The sequence below is a fragment of the Gracilinanus agilis genome, chromosome 6 (genome assembly GCF_016433145.1).
Source record: "Gracilinanus agilis isolate LMUSP501 chromosome 6, AgileGrace, whole genome shotgun sequence".
NCBI classification, from domain to species: domain Eukaryota; kingdom Metazoa; phylum Chordata; class Mammalia; order Didelphimorphia; family Didelphidae; genus Gracilinanus; species Gracilinanus agilis.
This window is the reverse complement of record NC_058135.1, coordinates 283,388,249-283,400,284: the sequence shown is the minus strand read 5'-3', so window position 1 is coordinate 283,400,284 and position 12,036 is coordinate 283,388,249. Positions and strand designations below refer to the sequence as shown.

The 12,036-nt window shown below is 33.7% G+C and overlaps 1 protein-coding gene across 1 annotated transcript in view; it reads left to right on the top strand.

Moving 5' to 3' along the window:
* Positions 1 to 12,036, top strand: part of LOC123251790 (vomeronasal type-2 receptor 26-like) — a 61,314-nt gene that overhangs the window by 40,516 nt on the left and 8,762 nt on the right. Inside the window, exons 4-5 of the mRNA XM_044681106.1 lie at positions 3,363 to 3,581; positions 8,665 to 8,788. Of these exons, the coding sequence (XP_044537041.1) occupies positions 3,363 to 3,581; positions 8,665 to 8,788 (343 nt within the window). The remainder of the gene's footprint in view (positions 1 to 3,362; positions 3,582 to 8,664; positions 8,789 to 12,036) is intronic.

Sequence of the window (12,036 nt, the reverse complement as noted above, 5' to 3'; positions counted from 1 at the left end):
CCTCCTCTTCCTCCTCCTGCTCCTCCTGCTCCTCCTGCTCCTCCTGCTCCTCCTCCTCCTCCTCCTCCTCCTTCTCCTCCTCCTCCTCCTCCTGCTCTTCCTCCTCCTCCTCCTCCTCCTCCTCCCTCCTCCACCACCACTACCACCACCACCACCACTACTACTACTACTACTACTTCTACTACTATTACTATCAGCCTTACTACTACCACCACCATTGCTATTACACTTTCTACCTTTAGGGTAGTACTTTCTTTTTAAAATCCTTCTAGAAGAGATACCTTTTTGTTGTTGTATTTTATCTCTTCTTATTGATTATTTGTTGTTGTTGAGACTTAAAAGAGTGCAATAATGCAGATTGAATTTAGAAGTATTTCAGGAGAATAAATTTTTGGGGAGAAATGGTTTCTATCATACCACTTGTGGACATCCACTATATTTTTCTGATATTTTAATATCAGATTTGAATAGTTTATTTAATTTCAACATTCTTTTCTTTTTAAATTTAGAGCTCTCAATTATCTCTCTACCTTACACCACTTAACCCACATACTAAATTGAAACAGTGTGATATTAACTTTAAATTTGAAATAATGTAAAATATAATTCTGTACTGGTAAAGTTTCTTTAAAAAGCAAGACATATGAAGAAAGTGAGCAAATTAAACTTCAATTATACTCAGAGTTCATCGGTCCTCTTTCTGGAGGCAGATAATTTTTTTGTGCATGTGAATCCTTTGTATTGTTTTGGATCATTGGATTGATTAGATAAATCAAGTCTTTCACAAATGATCATTGCTTCTACATTGATGTTAACTGTGCACAATGCTCTCCTCATAATTTTCACTTCACTTTGCAAAAGTTCATATAGATCTCATCATGTTTCTTCAAATCCAACCCCATGCTTATTTCCCCTAGCACAATAGTACTCTATCACAGTCATATGCCACAACTTGTTCAGCCAATCACCAATTGAAGAACATCCCTTCAATTTATAATTAATTGTCAACTGGAAAAGAGCTATTATAAATATTTTTGTACACATAGGTCCTTTTCCTTTTCCTTTGATATGTTTTGGATATGGTTTGGGTATTGGCATTGGTGGTTACAAGGGATAGTTTTATATCTCATTGGGCATAGTTTGAAATTATTCTCCAAAATGGTTGTACCAATACATTATTCCACCAATAGTTCATCAGCACAATTATTTTTAACTTGTCCTCTCCAGCATTTCTCATTGTTAAGTGTAAGGTGGTACCTCAAAATTATTTTAATTTCCATTTTTCTAATCTATAATGAGATAGAGTTTTTTATAATATGGATAATTAGCCTTGAATTCTTCTTCTGAAAATGGCCTATTTATATCTTTTGATCATTTATCAATTGGTTAATGGGTCTCATTTTAATAAATTTGAATCAGTTTTATATTAAGTATGCTATAACTATAAATATGTTATGGAATTTAGGCTTTACCACATGATTTTGCCATCAAAATTCAAAAAAATTACTCTTCTATCTTTTGTAATAATATAATTTCCCTTATTATCTCTTTTAATTAAGATCATTTTTTTATTTTGCTTTGTCTGAGATCATGATTGTTTCCCCATTACTTTCTTACCTTATTAAAAATGCTATTGATTCTATTCAAGTTCCTTATTTGAACTCTGTGTGTCTTCTGGCTTCAAGGATTTTTTTTCCTACTAAAACATATTGTTGGATTCTGATTTCTAATCTGTTCTGCTTTATGTTTCTCTTTTATGGGTGGGTCCATCCCATTCCCAATTAAATTTATGATTACTCCCCCTGTATATTTCTCCACATGAGATTTTCTTTTTTATCTTTTTGTACTTTTTTTTTACCCTGTTCTATCACTGAAAGTCTCTTTTCTATTTCTTTCCTCTCACTTTTATTACCCCCCTTTCCTTTTGTTGCCTTTCTCCTTTTACTTCCCTATTGGGTAAGACACATTTCTATACTCTATGGAATATGTTTATATATTATTCTCTTTTTAAATTATTTCTGATGAGATTGAGGTTCAAACATTGTCTGTCCACCTGTCTTTGCCTCTCCTCTAAAAATCCTTTTATGAGTGCCTAATTCACATAAGCTACTTTTCTCTATTCCAGTAATTCCCAAAGTGGGTGCTACTGCCCCCTGGTGGGTGCTGCAGTGATCCGGGGGGGCAGTGATGGCCACAGGTGCATTTATCTTTCCTATGAATTGCTATTAAAATTAAAAAAATAATTTCCAGGGGGCTAAGTAATATTTTTTCTGGAAAGGGGGTGGTAGGCCAAAAACGTTTGGGAACCACTGCTCTATTCTATCCCTGCCTTCAGCTAAAATTATTTTCTGGATAGTTTTTTTTTTAAACCCTCACCTTCCGTCTTGGAGTCAATACTGTGTATTGGCTCCAAGGCAGAAGAGTGGTGAGGGTAGGCAATGGGGATTAAGTGACTTGCCCAGGGTCACACAGCTGGGAAGCGTCTGAGGTCAGATTTGAACCTAGGATCTCTCGTCTCTAGGCCTGGCTCTCAATCCACTGAGCTACCCAGCTGCCCTCCTGTGGATAATTTTGAAATCTCTACTTCTCAAATCTTCTTCTAATTGTGCTATATTTTAAATTTCTTTTATTTAATCTTAATGCAACCTCTTTCCCATTTTCTTGAACTGGAATTATTATCCTCTTTATTTTGCTTCATTGATGTTTTGGAAATTGTTTAACCACTTAATCATTTGAATTTCCTTTTCCTTCTTTACCTTTAATTTTATCACCATGAATATCATATTGTCCTTCATTCCTAAGAACACATGATCAACTACTACTCAGACTTTCATATGGACTTTTAAAAGTTAGAAGATTTCATTTAATATCAGTGTGCTAACACACATTCTTAAAATACCCACTATGTACTGGGAATTGTTAAAAGTTCTGGGAAATGCAAGGAAAGACAGAAGAGAGTTCATTTTTGAGGGACTCAGAATCTAATGGGGAAGAAGTAGTAGGCTTCTGCCTGTCAAAGGCATTAAGTTCCCTGTGAGTGTAGAGTTTAGAAAAGAAATTGCAATGCCAGATATTAAAGATATTTGAAAGAAATTTATGATTTAGTGGAGAAAAGATGAAATTATCTAGAATACATGTTTATTTCCTGGCCTTGCTGTTCTTCTGCTGTCTTTGATTTGCTAGGGAAAAAGAGAAATTGGGTGCAGAGTGCTAAGAAGAGCTCAGTAAGAAGATTTTTAAGAAAGAATGATAACTTTTTCAAGCTCCAATGCTTATCTCATTTTATATTGATAATCAAGTCTTGGGATATTAATGAATCCTTCTTTTCCCTTGGAGTAACATATTATTTTCCTTGCCTTCAGCTCCACTACTATCTGAAGTGTCTCAATTCTGTCAATGATGCTAACAATGAGGTATGTGGGGATGAAGCCAGGATCGTGGCAGAGACATATGATATCCTAAATTTTCAATTTTTTTCTGGTCCTATTGAGACACTGGTGAAAGTTGGAGAAGTCAGTCCTTATAATAAGGGATTAATTATTAATGAAGAAGACATTTATTGGCCAGAAGATTTCCCTCAGGTAAGGAACAGATGAATAACATGAGCTTCTTAAATGAGACTAATTAGACCTGTCATCTCTCAATATCTACTAAGAAGATAATTCCTCTTAAATCAGGATTCCCTTTAAACTTTCTTAGACCAGGATGACTTCCAGGGTCTTTTGGGATACTGCCTCACATATCCTAAATTGCACTGGTAATGGTTCAAAAAGGGAAGGAAAGTTTACATTTCTTTTTCCTTATTTGAAGTGTTTGGGAGAAGTCTTATATTATTGTGTCCAGTCAGGTATAATTTCTTTTTCATTGATTGTGATTTCTACTTTTTCTTTTTTGATACTAGTAATTTTGCTTTATTCTTTCTTTTTCGAAATCAAGTTAACTAATAATTTACCTATTTTCTTTATTTTTTCATAAAACCAATGCCTTGTTTTATTTATTAGTTCAGAGTTTTTCTTATTTTCCATTTTATTAATCTCTCCTTTGATTTTAATGATTTCTAATTTGGCATTTAATTGAGGATTATTAATTCATCCTTTTTCTAGTTTTTTTTTTAGTTGAATGCCTACTTCATTGGTTTGCCTTTTCTATATTTTATTGATATAAGCATTTATAGATAAAAACTTCTCCTTAAGTAAAGTTTTTACTATATCCAGTAATTTTTGTATGTTATCTCATCATTATCATTTTTGTGAATGAAATTATTGATTGTTTCTGTGATTTCTGAGATCAATTCATTGATCAGATCATTCTTAAGATTATTTCATTTATAATGCATAGTTAGGCTTTCTTTCCTTTGTTGGATGTAATTTTTAATGCATTGTAGTCAGAAAAGCATAAATTTAATAATTCTGCTCTACTACATTTGGTTGTGAGTTTTTTGTGCCTTATCACATGGCCAGTTTTTATGAAGGTACCATGTAGTAAAAAGAAAAAGGTGTTTTCCTTTCTTTTCTCATTCAGTTTTCTTCAGAGTTCTATCACATTGAACTTATCTAAAATTCTATTTGCCTCTTTAACTCTGTTTTTTTTTTTTTTGATTCATTACTTCTGAGAGTGTAAGGTTCCTCACTAGTAACATTTTACTATCTATTTCTTTCTATAACTAATGTAAAATTTCCATTAGGAACCTGAATGCTATGACATTTGGTGCATATAAGTTTAGTACTGATGTTGTTTTATTTTTTTGGTGTTTTTCATAATGATGTAATTTCCTTTCTTAATGTGTTTGATTAGAACAGTTTATATTTTTGATTTGTCTGAGATCGGGATTGCTACATTTCACATTAGCGGAGTCATAGTAGATTCTGCTTGAGTTTCTTACTTTTATTCTGTGTGTCTGTTTCCCAGCTTTGTTTCTTGTAGACAGCATATAGTGGGATTCTGTTTTTAATTCACTCTGCTTTCCTTTTCCATTTTATAGGTAAATTCATCCCTCTCTATTTATTTTTCTTCTGTTGACCTTTCTCTCTCTCTCTCTCCTTTGACCTTTCTCTGCAGATATTTTTGTTTTTAACAACCAGCTCCCCCCAATTCACCCTCTTTTTTTGTAGTTTCTCACTTCCACCCTTCACTTATTGCTGTTATCATCCTATTTCCATATAAAGTAAGGTAGGTTTCTATCACTGATGGAGTGTCCATGTTATTATCACTTTGATCTTTCTCCAGTGATAATAAAGTTCAAGCATAGCACATAACCTCCACTATCTTCTCCTCCATTGTATTTCCCTTTTTTGGCCTTTTAATAAGATAATTTATTTCCTTCTATCTTTCCTTTTCTCTTCTCTTCATGTGTTTCCAAACTTCTGTGTTGTTTTTTTTTTTTTTTGGATATCAATACATCTTATTTAGCTTTCTCCCTTCCTGCTATGTATAGTTCTTTTTATTGCTCTAATAGTTATAAGCCTTTTAAATATTTTAAGTACTTTATCTTGTATATTTTAAGTACCTTAAGTATTAGAAACATTTTAATTATTTAAATTTTAACCTTCCCATGTATGAATGAACTCATTTCAGTCTTATTGAAACCCTTAAGTTATCACTTTGGGTTTTTATCCATCTTATGAATATAGAATTTGCTTAGCAGATTTTCTTTTTGGATCTGACTTTTTGGTCCAGAATATATGAAATTCATTTATTTCTTTAAATACCATTTCCCCTGTGTATTATGAATTTCAGTTTTTCTGAGCATATAATTCTTGATTATAGTACTAATCCTTTGCCTTTTTTAATATCATATCTCATTACTTCCAGTCCCTTAATATAGGATCTGCTAGGTCCTGTGAAATCCTGACTATGGGTCTTTGATATTTGAATATTTTCCTTCTGAATGCTTGTTGTGTTTTTTTTTCTTGTCCTGAGAGATCTGGACTTGGGTTGTAATAGGCCTGGGTTATTTTATTTTGGGGTCTCTTTCAGGAAGTAATTGGTGGATTCTCTCAGTTTCCATTATCCTCTCTTGTTCAAGGATATCAGGAAAATGTTCCCTTCTGATGTCTTATAATATGATGTCCAGGCTCACTATCTGACTGTGGATTTTAGGTATTCCAGTGATTCTTTGATTATCTCTATTTCTTCTATTTTCGATGTCAGATATTTTTCTTGAGAGGTACTTTAGATTTTCTTCTATTTTTAATTTTTGAAATTTGTCTTATTATTTCCTGATGTCTTATGGATTCATTAACTCTTAGTCCAATTTTAATTTTTACTTAATGTCTAATATTCTTCCTTGAGTTTTTGTGTTTCCTTTTTCACTTGACTGATCCTATTTTTTAAAGGTTTTTTTTTTTCCCTCAATATTTTTTGGCTTGCTTTTTCATTTTGTCCTTTCTATTCCTTAGGGCCTTCTTTTTTCAATATATTATTTTGTCTCCATTTTCTTTTTTTTATTTTAGTTTTTAGGGAGTTGATTTCTTCAGCAGACTTTCCCCCCATCTATAGAGTTTTTCTGTCAATTGTCTTATTATTTAGTCTTTTGACTTGCCAAGTTCTTTCAGGCATTCTTTTGGGACAAAGCATTCTTCCACACTTTCCTCTGAAGCTTCACATGTTCTCTTTTTAAAGTTATTTTTCTCTTTTGAGTTTATATTTTTATCTTCCTTGCCACTAAGAGAAGGAAGGTAAAGGGTTTTTTTTTTTTTTTTTTTTTTTTGCTCATTTTTGCCCAGTTTCCTTATCTATTTACTGAGGGTCTTCTCAGTTCATGAGGTAGAGGGAGCACTGCTATAATTTGCAGAGTACTATTCTCTAATACTTAGTGTAGGCTAGAGTGCCTTTGTTTTCCACATTGAGTCCAATGAGAGTATTGCTCTGCTAGCTTGCCAAAGGGAGGCTTGTTGCTGTTTTTGTCCAACCAGATTCAAAACCCAGTGTTATCAGTTCCCCTGTTGTCTTATGGGCTGTGTTGATCCCTACTTTGCTACTTCCTGTTCTTGCCAAGTGACTTTGGCTGGACAAACCACCTGCTCTGGGACTGACTGCTCAAGACACTCTGCTGTCATGTGGAAGTGTGTTCATTCCTGCCTCTGTCTTCAATGCCCCTGTTGAGTGGTTTAAGCTAGCCTGATTTCCCACTCTGTCACTTCATTGCTTTGGGGTCTGCTGCTATGTAGGGATGTACTCTGTTACTATGTACTCTGTTGCTATGTACTCTGTTGCTATGTAGGGATGAATAGATTTCTGCAGTTTGCCGGTCCTGTACTCTGCTCCTTTTCTGCTTCAGGCACTGATGCTAAGTGAGCTTTTGTAGGTTTCTTGTTCTCTCTTACTTCACTACCCTTTTCAGATGATCTAGGTTGGCTTGGTTCCATTCCTTGACCTCTCTGCATGATATACCTGTGTTAAATGGCTTGGATTGGGTTTGCTCCCTGGATATAACTTTGTGGCCTCTGGCAGAGTCAAAGCATATTGAACTTGTTTCAGTTCAGCCAGTTTCCACAGATATTGTGCTGCTTAGGCTACTCTGTCTTCTTACTCCAATGAGACATCTTTCTTTGACTTTATTTTGTTTTCAGGCAATTAATTCTGCGTGTGTGTGTGTGTGTGTGTGTGTGTGTGTGTGTGTGTGTGTGTGTGTAGGGATTAGAGGAGTGCATTATCCTTTACTTTGCCATCTTAGCTCCCAGCATGCAACTCACTTTTAGAGATTCTTAATTTAGATATGTTGCCACAATGGACAGAGTGCCTAGAGTCAAGAAGACTCCTTTCCTCAGTTCAAATTTATATTTAGTCATTCACTACCGCAATTACCCCGGGCAAGATCCTTAACCCATTTGCCTCAATTTTTTTATATATTAAAGTCGACTGGAGTAGAAAATAGCAAATTCTTCCAAAATATCTTTACCAAGAAAATTCCAAGGATAGTTAAGAAGAAATGGACACAAATGAGAAATTGACTCATCCCCAAATTTAAATGTTATGGTTCTGTCCTTTTCAAATGTAAAACATACATACATACACACCAACAGACATACATATACACATTTATATTCAGTTTTTCTTCTGTGTGGTTCAAAAAATCCTACCCTCTATTAATCTCCAGAAGTAACTCTAAATGCCAGCCTCAGAAACAACGTAAATTAATAAAATCATCTGATTCTATGATTAAATTGCACTGTATGGTTCCATTATTTCATTATATTGCAACCTCTCTAAAGTTGTGACTCATTGAAACATTCAGGATATTTTACTATAAAATAAAGAATAGGATCTATTTCATGGGGAAAAAATAGTTTCCCTCAACTGGTCACTGAATTACTTCAGAAGTACTTGTATAAAATGAAATGCACTTTGGAGGTGTACTAGTATGATGTACTCAATGGAAAATGTGGCAGCAACATATGAGTTTAAAAAATCAGGCACTTTATTGTGCTTTGTGGAACATCTGTAGATGATCATGACTTGAGGAAAAGTTGATTTACAGTGAAGGAGAAAAAAAGAAGAAGACAATTTTCACTGAAATATATATCATTCTTGCTTTTCAATCACAGGAAATACCTTATTCTAATTGTCTTCTAGGGAGAGCTCTGAAATCATCATTGCTTCAGTGCATCTTTCATCAGTCATTCTTACAGTGATATTTTCTCTCTTCCCTTGATGGAAACTCAGACTCCAAATTCCACATGCAGTGTGAGCTGTGGCCCTGGTTTTAAGAAGATACTTCGTGAAAACCAGCCCATATGCTGTTTTGACTGTATTCTGTGCATTGACAGGGAAATTTCCAATCAGACAGGTGGGTGCCTCAAGACAAATGGTTCTCCCAAATTAGAGACATTGAATTTCTTTCTTTTTTATTTTGAATCTTAACTTGAGAAAATTTTTCCTTAATGTAAAAAAATTCCCGGGCTAAAAATACTGTATTTATTCAATTACTTTGTGTTCACTGTGCATGAATTGTGTCTTCTTTGAGAATACCTCAATATCAGACAATTCAAGAAAACACAATAAAAGGCAAAACTCTTTTTTTTAATTTTATTTTTTTAGAAAAATTTTCCATGGTTGCATGATTCAAGTTCTTACTTTCCACTTCACACCCTTTTGGCCCCCACCCCCATAGTTGATGTGCATTTCCATTGTTTTAACATGTGTCATCTATCAAGACCTATTTCCATATTATTGATAGTTGTACTAGGGTGTTCATTTCAAGTCTACAACCCCAATCATGTCGGCATCAACCCATGTGTTCAAGCAATTGTTTTTCTTCTGTGTTTCCACTCCTGCAGTTCTTCCTCTGAATGTGGGTAGCGTCTTTTCCATAAATCCCTCAGAATTGTCCTGGGTCATTGCATTGCTGCTAGTGCAGAAGTCCATTACATTAGATTTTACCACAGTGTATCAGTCTCTGTTTACAATGCTCTTCTGGCTCTGCTCCTTTCATTCTGCATCAATTCCTAGAGATTATTCCAGTTCACATGGAATTCCTCCAGTTTATTATTCCTTTGAGCACAGTAGTATTCCATCGCCAGCATATACCAAAATTTGTTCAGCCCAAAACTCTTACCCAAGAAGAAATTACTTTTTTTTCTGGGGCCACTTTTCAGAAAAAACATATAGTTTGCTTTAGATATATAATTATGAGTAAACTCCTGTCATCAGTCTTTGGATCTGACTGGGTTTTTGGTCAGCATAACCAAGGTTCTTAATTAAGAATCTCTAAGTTGTGGGAAGAGACAGTTTAGCTTCTCTGCCACATAATGCTAGGTTCAAACAATGGATTAAGGATTTTACACAATTTGCTTAATTGATGAAATTTTCTCACAACACACAAACTGAGTTATATCCATATTTGAATAGAATGTAAACTAAATTAAATCCAGAATTGAGTCAAAAGACTGAGCCGGTGTTTAAAAAATTTTTTAAACCCTTACCTTCCATCTTGAAATCAATACTATGTATGAGTTCTAAGACAGAAGAGGGGTAAGGGCTAGGCAATGGGGATTAAATGACTTGCCCAAGGTCATACAGCTAGGAGGTGTCTTGAGTCCAGACTAGAACCCAGGACACCTGTCTCTGGACCTGACTCTCAAACCACTGAGACATCTAGCTGCCCTGAAATCAGTGATTTTAAATCAATTCTCACTACCACTTGCAATTCTAATTCCTTAAATTTCATCTTTTGACTTATGTGGGAGGTGCAAAGACATTTCCTCAAGGAATAAATTTCTGTAAGACAAAGCTATGTGTTTTTCATATTTTCATAATCAAAATATATGTCAACCTATAGATCAAATGAACTGGAGATCTCATAAAGAACTAATTTTGAAGACAGAGATTTACATCACCAAGGCAAGCAACAAAACTCAGCAAACAAAAACCATGAAACTCAAGGTTAAAGCAATATAATTATGATCACCAATATTTGAAAAATTAAATCTCTTTCTATACTAGTCACCCAATTCCAATATCCATTTTATCAACAGAAATGGTTCTGATTATCAGCTGATCCTTAGAAATGTCCTCTCTTGGACATTCTGGAATAGGCCACGTTTTCAGAGCAGCTGTGAAAGGGTCTCAGTTTTTCTGTTTCTAAGTCATTTGTTGAGAATCCTAGAAAATTCTGACAAAATATGGCAATAACTAGACAATATAATTCAGTACTGTCTCAAATTTGTTTCTCCAAATCTAAAGTAGCAGAGAATTTCAATTTTTATATATCTATTGCTATTTTTATCTGTATATAAATACTGTGTCAGATAAAAAATCTTAAAAATTCAATTATATGCATATCTATGTAGTTCTTAAATAAAATACCCTAAACCTGTTGCTTTCTCAAATTTTGCTATTCCATTTGTTAGAAAATTTTTTCATCCCATCCATCTTTGTCTTTTTTATTTGTCTAATTGTCCCATTAGGAGGCTATAATTCACATATAATTTGATGACAAACATTGATTACAACTATAAAATGTTTCATTCTTGCATTTTATTATAGGAACTCAGAGTTGTTCCAGTATCAATCAATCAATCAAATCAATTATTTAATAGATTTAATATTGTACTTACGAAGCTTCTACTGCTGACTTGCCCTGATTATAGAAATTTGCTATGAAAGGAAGAAGGATATAGTTATAACAATGTTAAAGGCACTGACTGACTTATATATACCATAATAGGAGAAAAACTCCCTTAGCTCTGATTCTAGGCATGAGTCAACTCTGACAGCAACTCATGTAGTTTCAGGTTATCTAAAGCCAGACTCAAAATTAAGCAGGTGGGGTAATTTCCTGTTCAGCAAGGAAATAGAACAATGGAGAAACTGAGTTGAGAATCCTAGCTTAGGTCATGCCAAAGTCCTCATCTTTTTCCAGAGACAAACTTGTGGCATTTCTTAAGTTTTAGTACATACCTTTGTCTACTATAAGCTTCCTGACAATTTAGATAACCATCAGTGTAATCAAAATTTAAAATAATATTAATAGTCTCAAGAATTATTGCTTCTAAAAGCAATTCATTCACAATAGCTAAGGGCTTGAATATTAAATTCTCGTGTTTTCTTGTTATATTTCATTTATCTTTTACTTAAAAATTAAAAACAACCTCATTCTGGGGTTACATATATAATAATTGATTCATATTAATGTATCAAAGTTAAATCTTTAAGCCATGTGATACATTTTAAAACTTATAAATTATGCTTCAAAGTTTTCATATAAGAACTCACAGAAAACTTATTATTTTTTATTTAAAAACATTGCATTAAATATTTGCTTTTCAAATATCTATTTCAATTATTACATTGTTTTAAAAAATGAATTATCTAAATGCATCCGGAGAAGGATGAGCAATGCAACTGAGTTTTACATATATCATTAATCAAGACCTATTTCTAAATTATAAGTATTTGCAACAGAGTGATCATTCCTCCATTGAACCATGTGATCAAGCAAATGTTTTTATTCTGTGTTTCTACTCCCACAGTTCTTTTTCTGGATGTAGATAGCATTCTTTCTCATAAGTCCCTCAGAATTACCCTAGGTCATTG